This window comes from Carassius gibelio, chromosome B22, assembly GCF_023724105.1.
Source record: "Carassius gibelio isolate Cgi1373 ecotype wild population from Czech Republic chromosome B22, carGib1.2-hapl.c, whole genome shotgun sequence".
Lineage (NCBI taxonomy): Eukaryota > Metazoa > Chordata > Actinopteri > Cypriniformes > Cyprinidae > Carassius > Carassius gibelio.
The window spans coordinates 28,960,653-28,981,900 of record NC_068417.1 but is presented as its reverse complement, the minus strand read 5'-3'; the positions used below and the strand labels follow the sequence as shown (position 1 = coordinate 28,981,900).

Genomic DNA, 21,248 nt, shown 5'->3' with positions numbered 1-21,248 from the left:
TACATTTTCAAGGCAACATTTAAGCTATTCTGAATTTTCAGTCATTACCAAAGACAAATATCAAGAAGTTATTCAAAAAATAGAGCACACTTAAAGACATGTACGACAATGACAAACCAAACTGTACATGTTTTCTAAATACACAGTATCAAATACAATAGAGACAATATGCAGAGAATGCAATGTAAAACTTATCACATGGTCATTGTAAAACGCTTCGGATGAGTTCCTGTGCACTTGATTGGTATTGAACAGGCTGATGGTCTTTCTCGTGTCAACAATATATCTATAAACAGGTTATTAGGAATTTAAAAAAAAAAGAGATTTTCTACTATTATTTATTATTATACAATATTTCAGGTTTCGGTTTGAGTACCAATACTATGTGATTTAGAAACCATGATTAAAAACTAAACTAAATACTATAGTTCTAAAACCAAAACTTGGCATTATGTGCATTAAGGTGCAGCTATATTTACCATTATTATTATGGATTCAAAACGCTGATCAACAGAATGTTGATTGATTTTAAAGTGACTTCAGAGTGAGCTTTGGTTCATATGTCACAACACTATTGACAGTGGACCTTTTTTTTGCCCACAAAAACCTTTACCAATAAAAATCTGCTGTCTATGAGGAGTGTATTAAATCAGTTAGGTATGAGATTTCATTTATGAGTTAGAAGGCATCTGCCTATCATTTTAAACAATTATTCAAGTAGATGAACTCAGTTAAGGCACAACCTCTCATGTATATAGGAATGGGGGTCAATTTCATTTCCAAACTTTCCTTACGTTGATGATTGTTAAAAATAGTACACATACTGTATATCTTCCTGTTTACAAGAAATACCTAGGCAAAGTTTAACGAATATGGAAGCTTCCTGTTTCTGCCACAGGTTTAAAAAAAAAAAAAAACAGAGAGAGAGAGAGAGAGAGAGAGAAAAAAGGTAATTGTGATTTTTTCTCACAATTCATGTTACTTCTTTGCGGGACAAAGAAAATTACTTTTTTCCTCAGAACTCACCCTTCGCAAACAAACACGGCGGAGCAAAAAGAAAACGACAACATGGTACTTCAGGTATCAAGTCTCAGTTTTCAAATTTTGTCATTTTGTAAGAAATTCAAACAATAAATACTGTTTTGTGGCTCTTTAATGTTTCGTGACCGATCGTTGTAGTGCCTCAGTTAAAGCGGCACGTGAAGCGATCATTTCTTCCGCTTTACTAGTTAAAGCACAAAATAAACATGAACGAACATCGGAAACATGTCAGTATATGTTTGGTGGATAGAAGCTTCCATAGAATAGCTATTTAGCCACAACATCTTGCATTTCACATTTTACTTCATTTATTTTTCATATGCATATTATCAGTGTTGACGTTGCGACACCAACAACATGTCCTGTATGTCTTGTGTGTACCGAGCAAAAACTAAACTAGACTAAAGCCAAGAAATCCTAGTTTGTATTTAATAGGGGTTTTACAAAGAAAATAAATAACAATGGCAATTTAAGTTTATTGATAACACTGATTTTGCATAATTCATCGGGGCATCTGATTTGTTCAAAGGCTGACGCATATATTGTTTCAGGACAGCTTTGAGTTCAGCCGCTACGTTAAGAAGCCTAGCTTGATTTAAGACGGGGTCCTAAACTTTGAATGTTTTTACAGCCATATCGTTACCACAGCAGATTACGCAGGAGGGGTGAGGAGAGTCATTAAAGTGTCAGACAGAATGGCACATGTCCTAAATCACTCTGCTCAATGACCTAAATAACTCATCAGCCACTAAAGAAACAAGTGCTGGATCTAATAACCACTTCCTGTTTGGTGTAGCAGTACAGTTTTGAAGGCGACATCCACAATACGAATAGTAGTACGACTGTTTTCATCATATTTATCATATTTATAAAACAACTCTTTTAACCCCCCACCCAAAAAAAAAAAACATTACTCACTAATTCTTGCGAATTTTTAAAGGGCACATTCAGTCGATCATTTAATATCCCTTGAAGCCACTGAAGACGAGTCGCAAATGGCAGTGAAACGACGCAAACATTGTAAGTCACATGACAATGACAAAAGGGCGGATGTAGTACTACACACATTCATACTATAGAGCAGTGGTTCCCATCCCTGGACCTGGAGGCACCCCAAAACTGCACATTTTGCATGTCTCCTTTCTCTGACACACCGATTTCAGGTCCTGGAGTCTCTACCGATGAGCTGATTATCTGAATCAGGTGTGTCTGATTAAGGAGACATGCAAAACGTGAAGTGTTGGGGTGCCTCCAGGACCAGTGTTGGGAACATGCTTTTTTGGCTGCGTAATTTGTCCCTCATAAATATAGTAGATACTCAGTATGTAATTTCGGATGCATCTAGTTTATGATAATGCTGCTACAGCACCTCTTGTGGCAATGCTGAGAATGCAATACGTAGTTGTTACGTTACAAATTTTACAACTTTGTGTGAAATTGGGCTTGTTAGCTAGAAGCGTTCAGGTTATCGTACTTGCGTTGAGTATATTTCTGGCCATTGTACAGAATAAGATAGGGGGTTAAAATATATTTATTTATCAGTAACAAGTGTACTGCTTTTGGCACTGGCCATCAGCAGTACCAGTATTTTCACAATTAAATATCAATATACTAAGTTTATTAGTTCTTAAAAAAAAAAAAAAACACATCTGGATTTTCGTTTTTTTCGATTTTGTCTAAGAAATTCAAATGCTAACATCTCATCTTGGATAACAGCATAAACCTGAGATTTGTGTTGAAAAAATACTTTTTTTCTCTCAAAAATAGCAAATTGAGAACCAGTTGTTCTCCTGGCCTAGATAAATATATCTTTATAAGACGCATTGGATACAAAAGATAGTGATAGTAGTTAGCAAGCTAGCCAGCTATAGTGGCACATTTTGGAAATACTGTGTAAAAGCAAATTAAATCTGTTTAAGGTATTATATGAAGCTGAGATTTGCTCGCTATTTAAATACTTTCATACGATTTAGTAAAATACACAGTGGGAAATCTGTTCCTCATCACAGTGATTTATCAAAACAGTGATTTGAAAGTGCAATCATCTGCTCAAATAAATAAAACTGGATGTTGAATGCTGACATAAATCCCTTTAAACCAAATTTTCGTCCTTTCCAACCACCAGTTCTCAATGATACCGTTTGTTGTTTTGGACCGAATGTAAGAAATAAGAGGACCGAACATTCACATTACCTACAACACACCTTTGCAAACACTTGGTGTGGCATCAGAGGAAGGCGTGACTATGAAAAGAGAAAGGTTAGACGTGAGTGTTGTGCCGTTTTCTCAGGATTTGTCCATGCTGGTGTTGTTTCTGATGAGTGTGAACTCCTGGTTGCTTTTGAGGGCCATGCTCATGCGACACATGGACTCTATCTCCTCCAGTAAGCCCGTCTCCTGAGTCTCATTCCCTCTTTCTTCCATATTTTTCTCCTTGGGCTGTTTTTTCCTCTCCCACGGAACAAGGACCAAAGGTTGTCCACTTGCTGCCTTCTGCTGGGCATGTTCCTGGGACGGCCTCTGGGTTCTTCTTCTAGAAAGGACCTTCTGTCGGGAAAGGCTGCGGCTTGCTGGTGGTCGGTTGTCTGGTCTCAGCTGGGAACTGCTGGGTTTGTCCGTGTCAAGAGGTACCAAGAGTTGAACTTTGGGTGTCTCAGGGAGAGAGTTCCTCGGGTTCTCTTCATTGGTGAGATCATTGGCAATGGGAGGACAGACAGGAAGGGAACGGGAGCTGGCTTGGCGTCTAGGCGAAGGTGGGAGATGTTTACCATTGATGGCGCTGTCGTCTTGACCCATATTCCATCCGCCTTGTTCTCCATTTTCTACTTCACAATCGACCTGAGAAGAACTACTTCCCAGTGGGGACTTGCAATTTTTCTGGAAACAGTACAAATGACAAGCTCACAAGACCATGCCGTTGTTTATGCACACAAAGCTTTGAAGTTAACCTAAAATCAGTACCCTTTATACTTCTAATATTATCTTCTGAATCTATCTAATTTAAAACATTTGGAATAATTCAATGGTAACTTGTTAGTTCATGCTGAATTAAAAAGTTTTTTATATATATATATATATATATATATATATATATATATATATATATATATATATATTTTTTTTTTTTATATAAAAATGCAATTAAATCAACTAAATAATCAATAAATTAAATTAAATAATAATTTAAAATAAATTAATAAATACCAATTATCAATAAATAAATCTAAATTGAAAAAACTAAAATAAAAGGCATCCCTCACCGTGGGATTGTCTAGGTCTTCGACTGATCTGAAAAAGTCCAGGCTCTTGGCGGCAGACATTCGTCCTTGTTTAATGTGGGATGTACTGAGAGAGTCCAAAATCTCCTCCAGCAGGTTCATCTGGCCCGTCTGACTAACTTCAGACTGAAACTCTAAAACAGAGTCATCACTGTCTTCATTGAATAATGCCACTTCCCCGCTGTCCTCAGAGGATATTCTGCCCACACACACGCAGACACACACACACACACAAGTTGCTATCTCAAAAGCCATGTGGGAGAAAAAAGCACCAGAGGGCAGTGTTGCATTGACAAATGGAAGATGTTTACCCATAAAAGGTTTGGAAAACATACTGTAATCTAATTCAAACCCTTACCTGCTGACTGTGTCATCATTGTTGTCGTTGTTATAACCCTCCGGAAAACACAGGCTCATGTGTGGAGACGACTTTGGATTTTGACGCTAAAACAGAAGACCGACACATTTAAATCCCACCTAATCTACTAAAGCAACACATTTCCTGAAAGAAACTTTGTATCTCATGTCCTCATTACAGAGCGACAACATTAATTCCTGTCCTTGACATAGGTGCTCGTTCTGCTAATCCCTCTGCTTTTATAACGCACCTGTGTAACGCGTTTAATTGGCAAATTAAAGAATTTAAGTATTATAGGGCACAGCTTCAAGCTGCGGCCCCAGGCTTTAGGGTTTGCCATTAACTAGCCATCCACGATGTGAACATGCACATGCCCGCCACTCACTAAAGTAGCCCATAACCCGCCGTTTGCCACATTATCAAAGCACGCTACTAAACCAAAGCCCTTTTAAAGAGCCCAAGGTGCGAGAAAAACGTCACGCTACGTTGCCAACCGGACGGGGTGGATATGGTCAAATCTTGCCATAATGGCTCGGCTAAGGAGCTTCTTTCCATCTTGGATATCGCTGCCTGATGAATGGGTTAACGGCCACCCCGTCCATAAAAATAGCTAAGAGATGTGTGTACTGAACACTTTGCCATTGGAATAAACAGAAACACATGTTGGGCGCTGATTGCCCCACTCGCTAGTAGCCGGCAGCTATAATGAAAGCGATTACGGGGGGTTCAGGCCTTGAATCCTCCAAAAGGCTTTAATGGATTCCTGTGTCAGGGTCATAAATCTGGCCGGCAAGCCACTTTGGCTCAAGTGAAGGGGCTGGATGCACCTGCGGAACTGTGTCACATTCATTTGGTGTCGGCGGGGTGTGTATGTGTGTTTGCCCTGCAACACTGTTTGCAGTTATGTAGTCCCTTGAGTTGCGGAGCAGGCCGTGTTGTTCAGAGAGGCGCTTTCTACGAGCAGAGGTGTTTATTAAAACAAGGTGAGCGCAAGCCCTCTGCAGGATGGCAACACCAGGCCTGAATCTCAAACACCTACCGTAACAAAAAAGCAAACTCTCAGCAGATACAGTCATGTTTATGCACTAAAAATCTGAAGAGACGGCAAGTTAGCTAAATGCTAACTATTTCAAAACGCTGATTCATGGGATTCATTTTTATTCAGCTAAACTGTGAGCTTTGAGATCATCTGCAGAATAATCTTAACATTAAAAAACCTTATGTAAAGATGAGTAGTTAGCTTGTGCAAAACCTGCAGATACAATGCTAGAATGGTTAAGTCACTGATTAGGGGTTGCTAATATGTTTTTAGCATGTTGCTACGCAGTGGCTAGAGTGTTTTGGGTAGTTTCTTACTGAACCAAATCAAATGAAGCCCATACTTAGTGTTGTCAGTGTGAAAGAGTAGTAATAGTCATGCTAGTCGTAGCAAATGGCTAATTACACTTCAAGACAACACAGCAGAGGATCCTGGGAAATATGACAAAATCAGGCCTAAACTTGATCAAAACTCCATTCTTTCGTTTTCTCAACACATTCAGTTGAGAAAAGAAAAAATAGAAAGAAGAATAATCGATTTGTCAGCTAACTGGTTTGCCGCCACATTGCCATAGTTGTTCTAGTACATTGATTTGTGGTTGCTAAAGTGTTTGGACAGTTTCTGCAATTATGTTGCTATGCAGAAACTAGGGTAAGTGAAAATAAGTTTATATTTGAAGTTATGGGTTAGTAAGGTTGCATGATTAATGCAAGACTTAAAGCTAAAAAATAGTTGAAACCATTAAAAAAAAAAAATTAAGGCCGTCAAGTATTAATATTGTATTATTATTGACATAATATTGTAATTTTTCAGTAGTACTGTAAAATAAAATAAAACAACAATTATTATCTTAGCAACTCAAATTTTCTATTACAATGTACTGTAGTGTATTTACTTTTTTTAAACTTTTTTTATATTGAGTAATAATAATAATAACAGTCATCATCATAATAACAATTATTATTAAAACCATACTGACATCAGTCACAGTTTTTTTTGGCCAAATTATGCAGCCTGAAAAATACATACATAAATACACGCACATACATAGATACGTATATACGAAAACCTGCAAATTGTTTGTTCAATCGTAATGGTAATAGCAATGCTTCTCTTTGCAAATCACTAATTATGCTCTAGGATGACAGAGCAGAGAATGCCGGGAAGTAACATTAAGACAAAATCGCCTCTAAACATTACCGTCACTTCATTCTTTCCAAAGTAAGTCGTGAAACAAAGTCAAAAGCCTGGAAAAGAATCAGGATATGAAATAAAATAATAAAAGCCATTCGAGCCACTGTTCCGAGACGGGCCAAAACTGCTGATTTGGAAAACAAGCAGACATGTGCCTATTTGCTTCTTTTACGTGTACCCTAAATCAGCACAGACATATTGAGCCGCCACAGGTCAGCATCTGCTCCTTAAACTGCCTGTTCAAATCCACACGGAAAATGGGCTGTCTTCAGTCAAAGCGGCGAGCAGACATCACGCTCTTCAACGGAGACTTTAAAAGCATTTAAACTTCATCTCTCTTGTCGGGGCCGGCCGTTTAAGAGAAAAATCCCATTTTGCTTCTAGCGTGGCCAAGTTGTAAGAAGCGGCAACAGGGCTTTACATTGCAGCCAATCGTCTCGTCAATTTAATAGCCAGGCTTGCATTATATATTTCATATGCTATTTCAGACCAGGCACTGATCTCATGCTCTTGGCAGGATATGGAAAGGGAAGATATGCCTGGAAAATGCAAACAAAACCCCTGCGCCTCCAAGCCAAAATTTAAGCCAGCATCTGCTGAGCTATTCAAGCAGTTCCCCTTTAAACAGAGCCCAGGACCCCTTCTCAGGCAACTTCCCTCCAATTGGCTCCGGCTGAAAGCAACTTTCCGAATATCAGAGAGCAGGAGAGCACAAGAAAGAGTCCGGATGTGTGCGTCGCTTGCGAGCATCCAGTAGGTGGCACTTTGGTTACAGCCGAGAGGGTTTTCTCCCCCTCCTGTGAGCTTTTTGCATCTCCATCTCATCGTAGTCTCATGCAGATGTGCGGCTTCTCTGTTTGCAGCGAAACGTCCACCGGCCAAAAGCGCTTTCTCTCCATTTGTTCGTCAATGTTTTTTGACACCCAACGAATCCATCTCGACGCTGGCAGTCCTCCAGACCTACGCGGTTTCACAAAGCTCTCACTGGGAGCTCTATCTCACACGTTCTCACATTCACGCATCCGTACAAACAGCCATGAACCTGCGTGAGATGAGTTTCGAAAGAATAAGCCACATCTAAATGTAATTTCCTTACGAAAAGACATGGATGTAGATATAAACGCATTTAGAGAACTTTAACTTATATGGCTCATCTTTTATTGAAATGGATACTCAAAGGGATTTTGTTTTTTTTGAATACAAAAATGTTTTCTTTGAAATATATTGTACAACATGTGCAAGAACATGTATTATAAGAATATCACTGTTAAATTGACAGCTGTTGTGGCATAATTTTGATTATACATTATTACTTCATAATTGACATTTCACTACTAAAAAAAAATTATAAATACGTGTTTACATTGAGACACAGTGGAAGTGAGTGGAATCTGTGAACAGTAAAATACTCAGTTTCAGCCAATAGTACAGCCATTAAATATGTTAAGTTAAATCCAATTTTACTTCGCGGCAACTAAATTTTGTTTCGTTTTTAATGATATTGTAACAACTAAAACCCTTAAAAAAATTTTTTTGACTTTGAAGCTCATATGATACATACGTTTTAACGATAAATTTATGTAAGGGATTTATAAGCTTAATGTCTTTACATTTCTGCTGTTAAATCCCCCAAAATGATTCCCATTCACTTTCAATGTAAGTTCCGCACCGTAACCTTGATTATAATTTATTTATGTACTTTTTAAGAAAACGAGACATGAGTCGGAATTTTACATTTTGACCACAAATGCACTTGAATGAGCTTAACTGGTTTTGAACACGGAATATCTCTTGAAGAAAGTAAATCAGATTAATTTTGATTCCACGACTTGAAGAGTTGCGCAGCTGTAACGTAATCATGTTTACAGTGGTCACTGCTTAGGGCGGTATGTAAATGAAGGTGGAAGCTCATAAGCCGGAGCAGGAAGTGTGTATGAATTATACACAACTTGAACAGAGCTTTTTGGACTCTTTAATATGCAGCGCTGCTGAACTGGCCACGGCTATAGGGGATCCATCTGCCGGCTTCATCCAGAGAGCGTGTGTGTGTGTGGAGTCATTCCCCAGAGGCTGTGTGCCACTCAGAGGAGGCAGCCGCAACACACACACACACACATACACACACCCATAGCTTCAGTCGCGGGGAATAAGCAGGAGATAGAGATCAGCTCCACTCTGCCCCAGGCCCTGCTACTGACACCCAGTCTGGCTTTCACAGACCCTGAGGCCGGACCTGAACACCAGCCCCTTATACTGTACGCCGCAGTGAGCCAGACTCCGAAAATACAGCTCAACTTTTCTGTGAGTGCAGCAAAGTGTTGTTATAGCATTCGTGAAAGTGCACTGAACTTATAAAACAAATAGAATCAAAATAAAAACATAGTATAATATTAATAAGAACAACAACTATAAAAGATACTTTATTCTAACGTATTCTTGTCACACTTTACAGGTACTTACTATTATAATAACAACAAATTATGCATAATTACTTGCAATTGACCCTAAGCCAAATCCTAATCAAATATTGTGAGTACATGTAGTTTGTTATTATTACACAGTATTTAAATATATAATTACACTGTAACAAAGACACCTTAAAATAAAGTGTAACCAAATACCTACACACACACACACACACACACATATATGTACATACACACATTAATTACTTGACGGATTGTTTTTTATGTTAAATATATTTTTTTTCATAGTCATTGATCAAAATGAATATATCCATTAAATTCTGATTGGTTGGTTGCAATTCTGCACTTTAAATTTCAATCTAAGGCTAAACCGTTTTCGTTTTCCCAGGCAACTGATTTCCCTCATAACCGGGCTGGTTTCATTCCTCTCGTGTAACCCTGTCTTTCTTCTCACATAATGAAAGAAATTCAACCTAAATCAATATTTCATAATCCATTTATTTATTTATAACGTAAAGTATTTTATTGCATTGGGGTCCTGATCACCTTGCCTGGGTTTATTTTAGGTCCTAAAAAAGATCTAGGTAGGATTGTTTACAATAATTCTCCTTTTCACTTCACAGATGTATTCCGCTGATCATTGAATGTTTCCTAAAAAAAATGTATATTAAATAACTAAAGCACTTCCACGAGCGCTCTCATATTTTTAGACACGAACACGGTTAATAGGATGCTTCAGGTCTCATTATACTCTAGCATTTCTCCCGTTTTAATGAACACCAGCAGAAGTCCGTTAAAGAAACGAGCGTGCTGGCCTGGCGCTGAGACCCCCGTCACCCGGTGCTCTTTTGTTCTCTGTTAGACGGTAACGATGACTGAACGGCGCAGCGGATTGATTTACTCATTGATCGCGTAGAGGCTTCTTTGTGGCCGCCGCATCCACTCTGGTGCACAAACAGCAGAACATGCGCATGTATGTGATGAGTCTGAGAGCTGTGATAAAGCCCAGGGATTCCTCTGGGACGGGTGAGTGGAGGGAGTCAACCGCCACCTTAAGAAAAGCCCTAATTGGAGGACCTCCGTCTCCACACCTTTTCATACCACCTATTCCCATTCTCTTCAGCTCTCCCTGACAACAAGGATGCAGCTAATAGCCGCGTTAATTAAGGGCTGGATAGAAAGTTAGCGGTTATGATGGTGTGCAGGCGGGGAGGGATCAGACCAGCCGTGGCTTTTGTCCAATGCCCTTCACACGAGGGCCGTGGAGGTGTGAGCATGTAAGGGCACAAGGGCCGGCTGTTCATGCCGGAAGTGTAGCGGAAGTGAGATATTTTTACAGCTAATCAACACTTGCACCCTTCAGCTCGGCATTCTTGATCAACATTCATGTTGCTGAGCTACGGTGGTTGAAAGCCTCAATATAGAGGCTGAATATTTAGCAAAGGTACTTTTAATGATACTGGCGGACAGCTAATGAATGTGTGTCTGAGTAGGCAATTTATAATTGGTATGGACCTGGACTTTTTTATATAAATGAAAAGTGAACGTGCAGTTTGTGAATGCTGGACACTTGTTGACTGCTCTTCGTTTTACTCTCTGGTCTAATACATTAAATATATAAATTAGCATACTATACATGCATATACATATATTTATATATATAGCTGTCAAATAATTAATCACGATTAATTGCATCTGAAAGTTTTCAATTGCATAAAAGTTTTTTTTTGCATTAGTTTTGGTTTGACTATATATATATATATATATATATATATATATATATATATATATATATATATATATATATATATATATATATATATATATATATATATATATATAGTGCAACAGAGAGAGAGAGAGAGAGAGAAAGTGTGTAAGTTAGGTTGAAGAAGAGGGCAGATCGATGCAGCAAGGGCATTATGGGAGTCCCTGGGAACATGGCCTCATGGTTATAGGTGTCAGTATGAGGGACAGAATAGGAAGATACATGTGTGTTTGAGCTTTTTGGGGATAAAAGGTGTGTTAGGGTGAATGTAACCTACAGCTGCCCAGTTATAACTAGGACACCATTTATAAAGCCTGAATAAAATGCTATGAAAAACAGCAGTTTTCTAAACACATCTAAAGATGACATGCCTATTCAGTATGAACTACACCAGTATATTTAAGTTCAGGGGTCCTACCTCTCTTCCAATCAGAACAGAGCTCATTTACATACAGATCTTAAAGCTACAGTAACATGAAAAAGCATTCCTTTCACTTAAGGCCAGATGGAGGATGAACAGCGGCTTTTAAACACTAGAATGGTGTAAGCTACAGTCTTTATACATAAAGTTATTGGTACATCAAAGCCGAATCCTTGTTGCCAGTCCAAAAACTGGTTTTGTGAAACAACCGCGGCCTATTTCGAGTGGAAATGGAGGCAGGCCAGTGAATAGTATGAATCCAGGCCACCTCCTGCGTCTATGGGGGGCTCACCGCTTCCCTGCCTGGGCTTGGCAACACATCACTGCATCGCACACGCAAGACACACACTACACACGGCCGCTTTAGCCACAGCTGTCAATCAAGCCGCCCCACGTCGGCTCGGACTTACTGGTGTGCAAATGGACGCTTCTTTCAGGAGGCGGACTGTCCGTGAACCCCTTCCATGTGTGTGTGTGTGTGTTTGAAAGAGTGTGTACGTGCTCACCGCTTTCCTCTGAAGTCTCCTGGGTGAGAGGCTTTTAGTGCTGGTGGGAGAACCTGCACGGTACGGGCTTTCCTCCTCTTCAGCATCCTGTCAAGAATCAAAGAGAGAGAGGAAAACTGTAAATTCATGCATAGTACTTTCTTAATATGTACCCAGTTTTCTTCTTTACATTCTTTAAAAAATTTAAGTTCTAATGAAAAATAAAAATATTTTGATTCAAATAATTAGGTTTTATGAAAAAACAATCACCATTGTATAAGGTTATGAAAATTTGTGGACGAAATAATTTCAATAGGAATTTGTGCTATCAGAAGTCAAGAAGCTCTCTAGGCAGAATTCACTGACAATGGGTCTTTTTTATCATGAAAAATATTGTATTTTTTTAAGCTCATTTTTATCATGCACAATTTGTCAGTGCGCATTACTAGAAACGTTCTTTTGATTTTGACTTTTATTAAAGGTATAGTTCACCTAAAAATTTATATTTTGTCATCATTTACTCACATGTTGCTCCAAACCTAAATACGTTTCCATCTTATGTTGCACCAAAACACATAAAGAAGATATTTTAAAGAACCAAACCATTGTTGGTCCCCATTGACTTCCACAGTAGGGAAATAAACAATATAGAAGTCAACGGGGACCGTCAACTGTTTGATTATCAGCATTCTTCGAAATATAAAGAATGCTGTCATTTGCAAAAATAGATAACTCAATTTTTATTTATTTTCAGAAATCATGTTTCTTATTATTCATTCCAAGTAATATCAATCAAACTGCAGTTAGATTGTTTTGATTAAGTATTAATAACTTACAAGTAAAAAATATTGATAACTTACATAACGGTGTGTGTGTGTTTTTTTTTTTTTTTACATATTAAAAGTTTGTTTTATAGCAGAAGCAGACAACTCCACATTTCATGTTTTATAGTAAAAAAAAAACACCAGTTTAATCTCCTCGGTTGACAATGCAGAAGACTGACAAAAAATGTTGTTGTGATCATAGACTGTATGGATGTGATAACACACAAGGAGCTTTTCCCTTACCATTGTAACATGCTGCTTTTGCAAGTTTCCATGAAAAAGTTTCAACTTTTATTTTCTTTTACGTCCTTAAGAAGATGTCACAGGTTCTTCAAGTTTGTCAAAATTATCCATCCTCGATCACTTTTAAGGCGGTCACACACCGGATGAGAAGCGCCGCGTCACGTCCCGCCACATGTAGGACAACTCGAGGTATCGCACACCGGACGTGCACATTCTATATGCGCGAGCTCAATTTCGCAGCAAGATGGTTTAGTTTTAGCTTCATCTATTATTATTATTTAAAATATATGATTTTAATTGATAAAAGCTTAATTAACAGGCAAATGTTACACAAGCCAATACTTTAATATTTTGCGTATGTAAAAATGTAAAAAATAAAATATTAAAAGCACTACGTTTATTATACATTTAATTATATATATTTACATTTTAATTAAGCTGTACAACTAATATAAGTAGCATTTTGCAGCAGTGGTATCTTGGTGTAATCTATGAACAACGATTTGAAACAAATATGATGTTTTTTTATATAAAACTATGCAGATGGCGCTCTGTGGCACGGCAGAAATTTGAACAGCGTTCTGAGTTGAAGCTGCGCTTCGCTTCTCGTCCGGTGTGCGACCCCCTTTAGTCAGCTTTGACGAAACTCTTCTTATCGTGTCTTTTCAAAGTAAAAGCATTCTTGTCACCTGACTGAATACAGCACGCTGATTCGTTAAAATGGACTTAACGGCTTCTTGTTCACAAGCGATAAATGTTCTTGTCGGCTTCTGCAGTTAAACGTGAACTCACGATGCCTTGAAAGTAGATAATACAGGCTTTTTTGACAAAACATGTTTAGACTTCAGACTGCGCTATAAATAGAGAATTCTTTTTTTTAAAGTGCCGTTTATCGGTTTTTGCAAATAAGCTCTTCATATCTTCTATTATGTTCAATATAAGAAAGAAACGCATACAGGTATGGAACGACGTGGATGAGTAAATTATGACAAAATGTCAATTGTCAATGTTATTGCGTGCAATTCTTCAGTTTGCGTAATTCAAAAAGATTTCCAACTTCTACCAAAATATCTTTTGTGTTTCAAAGAAAAAGCAAGTAGATTTTTTTATTTATTAGGGTGCAATCACATGTATCAATAACTCTGTGGCAAAATCTTTCAATAAGAAAATTTCAATAGGAATTCACATGATTAACGCGAGATCAAAAAGTTTCCTACACCGAGGCAGTTTTTTGGCCTATAAAATTTATCAGAAAATTTGAGGTTTCCCTAATGTGACCAGACATTTCCTCACTTCAGTATCTTGCAAAGAGGAAAAATTTTGAAATCACACAAAATAATTAATTAATTACTTTAATACTTAAAAGTTATTTCTCTAAAACACTGCTTCATGCATTGATAATTTTTTGCCTGAGAAATTTAGGTGAAACTGCCCTAATGTGACAACACCTTTCCTCATTTAAGCATCCTGCTGAAAATCGCACAAAACTTGTACCCAGTTTTATTGTGTGCAATTTGCTATGCTACAAGCCCATTTGAGCCTTGTACTGCATGATTATTTATACGAACGCATGCGCACCCAATAACACTGACTCATTTGAGCGCCGTCTTGTTCAAATCTGTTTTGGTTTAGCTGAAGCCGAGCAGACAGCAGCAGCGTATCAACTGTGAGAGGTCTCGTCTCCTCGGGGCCGTCTTTCCAAGCCCCTGGCCTGACAGTTCACGCAACAATTGCCTTATCAAAGACATCAGTGTTATGGAAACATACATCTCGTTACATTAGCTTTGAAGAAATCACTCGCTCACTGATGAAATATGCAAAAAAAATATGAAAGGTGGTGCTGGGGAGGGGGGCTGACATGACAGCCCATTGCCAGAGGCGCACTTGTTAGAAATGTACACTCCCGAACAAAGCGCTAAGCAGGTTTCACAAGCCATTTAAAACCCTGAGCGCGAGCCATGGGTGAAGTCACGTGCTCCATCTTAAACAGTGTCTGTGCATGAGCCTGTAAGAGTGTGAATGTGAGAGACGGTGAGCTGTCTATCCGGAGAGCATTTCTGGGGATCGTAGATGCTTTCGAACGCAAAGAATGTAAGGTTCTGACAGGATTAGAACTCTGAATAACTCACCTTTTGTGAAATCTTGTCCTTCATGTCACGTATTTTCCGTTTTGCATGATCTTTGGCCTTTCAAAAGAGAGAAAAGCTACTCAGTAGCTGAACGACAAAATTTGGGAAAATCAAACCATAACCAACAATGAAATGTAAAAACAAACAAACAGAGAAGTCAATCACATCAAAGGGCAGTTCACTGAAAAAAGTCTAATTTTGCCATTATTTATTCACCCTCACATCATTTCAAACCTAAATGACTTTATTTCTTCTGTGGAACATAGAAGATATTCAGCTAAATGAATATCTTTTTTTTGTTTTTTTTTTCTGTCTCCATAAAATGAAAGTCAAAGTGCTCCAAGGATGCACAGTTCTTCCCAAAGTTCTTCTTAATATCTTTTTTTTGTGTGGCACATAAGAGGAAAAGTCATTTGATTTATCCATTTATTAAGTTAATATTTGTAACGCCTCCGGGCAGCTATTTCAGGCATCCAAGACCATCCAAGTCCTATTTAAAAGACTGCTAACTGCTTGCCGAACCCACAATTAAATTACATACATGAAAATGAAGATTGGGGAAGGCCAAAATGAAGAGAGTTACAATAATCCAATCAAGATGTAACAAGTAGATGAATCACAACTTCCATATCATTCTTTGAAAGAAGATGCTTTAACTTTACAATAGAGCTCAATGGAAAAAAACAATGATATAAAATACTGGATTTTTGAAAAATATGGGCCAAGGGAAGCATATAAAGGGAAAACCGTAAAGGACCCAAAATGGATCCCTGGGGGAATCCACACAAGACAGGTGTAAAGGATGAGGAAAAATGTCCTAAATTTACAGAAAAAGTCCTTTTCTCGAGATACGAGGAAAACCACTTTAACGCAGTGCCTCGAATAACTACCATACATTCAAGTTGATCAAGTCCAACAATACTGGCACAACACAGCATGTCGTTTGTAACTCTCCATAGAACTGACTTAGTACTGTGTAATGATCTCAAACCAGATTGAAACTCATCTAAAACACTAAAAGAATCCAAAAAAAAAGACAAAAAAGGAAAGAAATTGGTCGATAGCTACAGCACATTGCTGGGTCAAGCTGAGGTTTTTTGAGGTTGCACAACTGAATGTTTAAAACTGACCAGAACAAAACCTTTGGCTAAAGATGTGTTCAACTATAGCTGTTAAAATGGGACTAATAGTAAAAAAAAAACATCCTCAAAAAAACTTGCAGCAATGATGTCTAACTTAGAACCAGAACACTTCATAGTAGAGACAAGATCATCTAGCTGATGTGATAAAACAAGTTGAAAGGAAAACAAACAACTTGTGGCAATTGCAAATGAAGTCATTCAGAAAGAAGAATGGAGGTTCCGATACCATCAACATTTTTTTTAAATTCTTTTTTGTTTAGTAAAATAGTTTAAAAAATCCTCAGATAATTAGACCGGCTTAACTTTAAGATATCAAAGGAAATCTTTTTTTCCAGTTTCGCTCTGCTTTCCGACACTCTTGTCTAAGAGCGCGGGTGGTTTCATTTAACCATGGCTGGTCAACACCCTTTACCCTTTTATGCTTAAGTGGAGCAACAGTGTCCAAAGCTGTAGAGCAAGCTTTATAAAATACTTCAATCAAACTTCCAGTATCTGTTTCATTAAGGATATCAGTGGTAACATGTAAGGAATAATATTCAGAAAACAAATTTGCAGTGTTAGATTGAGTAACTCTAAATGTGAATGCTGAACGAAAGTAGGTGATGGGAAAAATCATTCAGATTCAAACAAAACTGGATAATGATCAGACACACATGCCTCAATAACCTCCATATTGAAAGAGCGGAGATATGAAAACCAAATGACCCGGATATAACCAAATCCCGGACATTGCGATGCAGGTGAAAACCAGTCATTTCAATAATTTGCTAGAGAGCAAATACGTTCTCTACTCAGATTTCTCTCGTGTTCGATTTATTCATGCTGATTCAGTGGGCTGACCCAAAGAAAGCTGCATTGTTCAAAAGTGACTTTTAACTGTCATTTAACTGATTTTTTCAACAGTTACATTTTGGCGAAATTTGGAGAGAATTTAGGCAAAACTGTGACTAAATATCACTGATGTGACTGCATACCGCACTAGCGGTAACTAGTACTTCTACAGAATAACTTTAACAACCTGAAATGTAGGCCACTTTCAATTTAATTCAATTTAGAAGGAAAAACTATCAAATATCGTGATTACCATTTTTTTTTTTTTTATTGACCAAAGACACGAAATTCTGATTGATCCAGGGACATGCAGGATATCAGACTCATATTTCTAGCAACTGGAACACTAATTAATAGGGTTATAATAATCTGGTTAATGGAACACTATATATATATATCTTCTTGGAAACCAAACAAAATTGGTACCCATTTAATTCCATTGTCTAGACAAAAATACTATATATCACAATATGTGTTATAATATTCAACAAAATATATTTTATGTACCACAGATGAAAAAGCAATAAAGTTTTGGAATGGCATGAGGGAGAATGAAGCACCATTCTGTAATCGCACATTTGATCACATCAAAAATATGGAGTTGTTTTTATTAAATCCAAGGTCAGAACACCCTTTCCACTGTGAACTTACCATCTGAAAGTTTTTCACGACCGGTTTGGCCCTCTGCCGCTATGGAGAAGAGAACAGTTTGCTGAGAATACATGAATTTCCACAGAACGTGGAACGTAAGTGTTTCTGCTGAATACATCTCGCATAAAATAAACACACATTTACTGTGACATATCATTAACGGCTGAATAAACACCTTGTTCCTCAAGTCTAAACATTTGTTTTGCCCCAAAGCAACGAGAAACACCTTTGCTGTTAACCAGGTCTAGTCCCTTTACACGAGTGTGGCATCAGAGAGAGTGACGCTTTCGTTCTTGTTCTTGTCTGATTTCATCTCTCGTTCCTGGGTAACATCAGTCTTTACCAGTTGAATGGTGCAAACTAAACCTCTGAAATGCGCCGAATGCTGGCGAGTTTACATCCCAAAGCCTTGACCGACATGACGGCGCCGCGGCCCTTTCTTATGGATTTGTGTCAGTCAGAGGATGTGAACTTTACACAAAACCTTTTGAAAAAGGCACTCCAGAGAACTAATTCGGCTCCGGCTGATGGATAGAAGGGAGGGAGAGAACGCAAAGAGACAGTCCAAAAGAAAACAGGCGCGAGAGACAGCGCAGGGAGAGGTGAGAGGAAGACAGCAGAGGGGAGGAGAGAAGAAAAGAGGGCTTTTCTTTTGTTCAATCTATCGAGTAATGGCTGTGTTTCCTGCCAGAAGTCTCGTGTCATCTCCGATGACTGGCTGTCACATCATATCAAGCCTGTCTCAACGTCTTAACTGTCCCACGCCACGCTTTTCACCATCTTCCCCGGCATCGCATCTCCACTTTCAAGAGATTAGCTCGACTGGATACGTTTCATCACCTCATAGCCAACAGGAAATAATAACAGCGCTCAGCTGCTTTGGGCATAATTATTCAGCCGAAATGAACATTAACATTATGAGCAGAAAAAGGAATAATTGCCTGCTGCTTACCATCTTGGTGTGAATCCACTGCTGATAAGACCTCGAATTACCTAAAAAACAGTGCCGCATGGGAGGGTTAACAATGCAGAATAAAATATTATTCAGGAAAAATACACGAGATATATTAAATAAGGTTTGGAGTCAGTAAGATTTCAATAAATGTTGAAATTTCTATTCATCAAAGTAAAATGTACTACATTGAAAATATTAATTTTTCTTTCTTTCTTAGCATCAAATCAGCATATTAGAGTAATTCATGAAGTGTCATATAACCATGAACTGTAAAATGCAGCTTTACCATAACAGGATTAATTTACATTTTAAAATATATTAAAAACATTTTTTTTTTGAAAAGCAGTGTATGGATATTTAGAAATATATGATGTCTTTTTTTTATTATTCATAGTGCAACACATTATAAATAATTTTTAGAAGAAATTATTCTTTTTTAAAATAAAATAATAAAAATCGATGACTTAGTGAAACAGTTACTTTGTTTACAAAACATTATTTTAAAATAAAATGTCTCTTATTGGAGATTTTTTCTTTTTCTTTTTTTTCATTTTAGAACTTGACAACTGCTCACTTTTGCTTTATTATTGTATTGAAAAGTGCAATATGGACCTTCTTCAATATTTCTTATTTTCACAGAAGGTCATCAGCAAATTTCATTTTTGGCAACTTTTATTAAAATTGTACATTGCAAAATACCTAATGTTATTATAGCTACCGTTTCCTGTGAGTAAAAGTCATACAAGTGTGTGCACTCACTTCTACAGAAGCGCCCCTCTGTGATCTCCTCTTCATAGACGTCTGTAAAGCCCCTTCCTGCGTTTAATTTGGCCAGTCTGCCTTCAATGAACTGCCGTCATAAATAAAAGTATCACAGGTTATTAAGGAAGAAGGGGGTTGGAGGACAACACCAAAACAATTCCATCTAGACTGCTCCAGACGTGGTCACTGGGTGTAATTTACATCAGGTGATGGATTAACATGGCAGAGGAGAATGTTGTGTGAGCAATGCCTTTTGGGAAATTTAATTTCCTTTCTTGTCACGTAGACGACATAAAAGGGATCTAATAAATATGCCTATTAAAACTAGGCCAATTACATTTTATTTTCAAAAGTATGGGGATAAACTTTATTTGAAACTAGTTCCAATTATAACAGGAAAGAAAAACAAAATAATAGATAACTAGATTTTAAATACAATTTCCAAATATATAAAATATACATTTCTTAAAAATACATTTTTTGAACAAAACCTTAATTGTGCAAGTCAAAGGAAATGAAAAAAAGTCACCTTCACTTTAGTATTGGCTCCCAGGGCAATATAGTTATAGTATATGTTTGATAAATACATTTTAAAGATAAATGAAATAACTTAACGTGATAAATATACTACAGATAAATAATAGATTTAATAACGAAATCATGAACAACAATAATAAATTATATGAAGATATTAAAGAAAAACAATACAATACAATATAAAGATAGAATATAAAGCACATTAATAATTTGAACAATGCTATAGGAAAAATAAAATAAGGGTTTTGTTGTAAACCATCATTTTATATTACCGCTATACATATTTATTTTGGTACATAAACTCAAAAAAATACTTAAAGGATAAAAGCAATCAAGAAATACATTAAGAATGTAATTTCCCCACACTAATACAGCTGTGTGTACCATTTTTTACATTATGATTAAATAAATCATTAAATAATACAAAAATATGAAATAATAAATGCATTTGAAAATGCTTTGTTTTGTTCAACATCTAATAAAATGTACCAGACAAATACTTGTATTTATGCATTAGAACAAGTATTTTTATATATTTTAGCAGCACATACCTGCATATGTATTTGTATTATTTCATATTGCATATAAAACATACATTGAAATGCTTATACGCTCTTAAAAATAAACGTTCCAAAAGGGCATTTTTGCCGTGATGCCAGAGAAGTACCCGTTTTTGGTTTCTAAAAGAACCATTTTGAAGAACGTTTAAAAAAAATCTATAGAACCTTTTTCAACCCCTTTTCTGCATTTGAAAGGTTCCTTGGATGTTCAAGGTTCTCAGAGCCTATGATGCCAAGAAATAACCTTTATTTTTAAGAGTGCATGCTTCTCTCTCGCTCGCTCTCTCTCTTTCTATTTCTCTCTCTCACACATCACTAACAAATCACATGTGCTTCTTGATTTTTGACCCATTTTTGAAAACATTCATTTAATGGACCCACTGTAGTAATAGTGGGCCAGAAGATGTCTCAGGTGTCCCAGTAAACAGGGTAAGGACATCTCTAGGGGTCAGCACCTTTCATTGGACTCTGCTACAGGGTAACTTCATTACAGTCTTTTTAATGAGTGAAGAGACCACAGGGTTCAGCCTCAGCCACCCTACAGCCCAATTACAGCAGATCAGGTCAAATTAACACCTATCCGAAACCTTATCCTTCAGTATCT

The 21,248-nt window shown here is 37.3% G+C and overlaps 1 protein-coding gene across 2 annotated transcripts in view; it reads right to left on the bottom strand.

Annotated features, from left to right (window-relative positions):
* Nucleotides 1–2,711: 2,711 nt before the first annotated feature.
* LOC127988354 (DENN domain-containing protein 1B) overlaps nt 2,712–21,248 on the bottom strand; it is a 91,097-nt gene continuing 72,560 nt past the window's right edge. For both annotated transcript variants that reach the window (XM_052591089.1, XM_052591090.1), the window contains 8 exons: nt 19,545–19,635; nt 18,783–18,823; nt 17,831–17,869; nt 15,207–15,263; nt 12,032–12,118; nt 4,678–4,763; nt 4,302–4,518; nt 2,712–3,918 (listed from right to left, as the gene is read on the bottom strand). In XM_052591089.1, the coding sequence (XP_052447049.1) occupies nt 3,328–3,918; nt 4,302–4,518; nt 4,678–4,763; nt 12,032–12,118; nt 15,207–15,263; nt 17,831–17,869; nt 18,783–18,823; nt 19,545–19,635 (1,209 nt within the window). In that variant the 3' untranslated portion in view covers nt 2,712–3,327. The remainder of the gene's footprint in view (nt 3,919–4,301; nt 4,519–4,677; nt 4,764–12,031; nt 12,119–15,206; nt 15,264–17,830; nt 17,870–18,782; nt 18,824–19,544; nt 19,636–21,248) is intronic.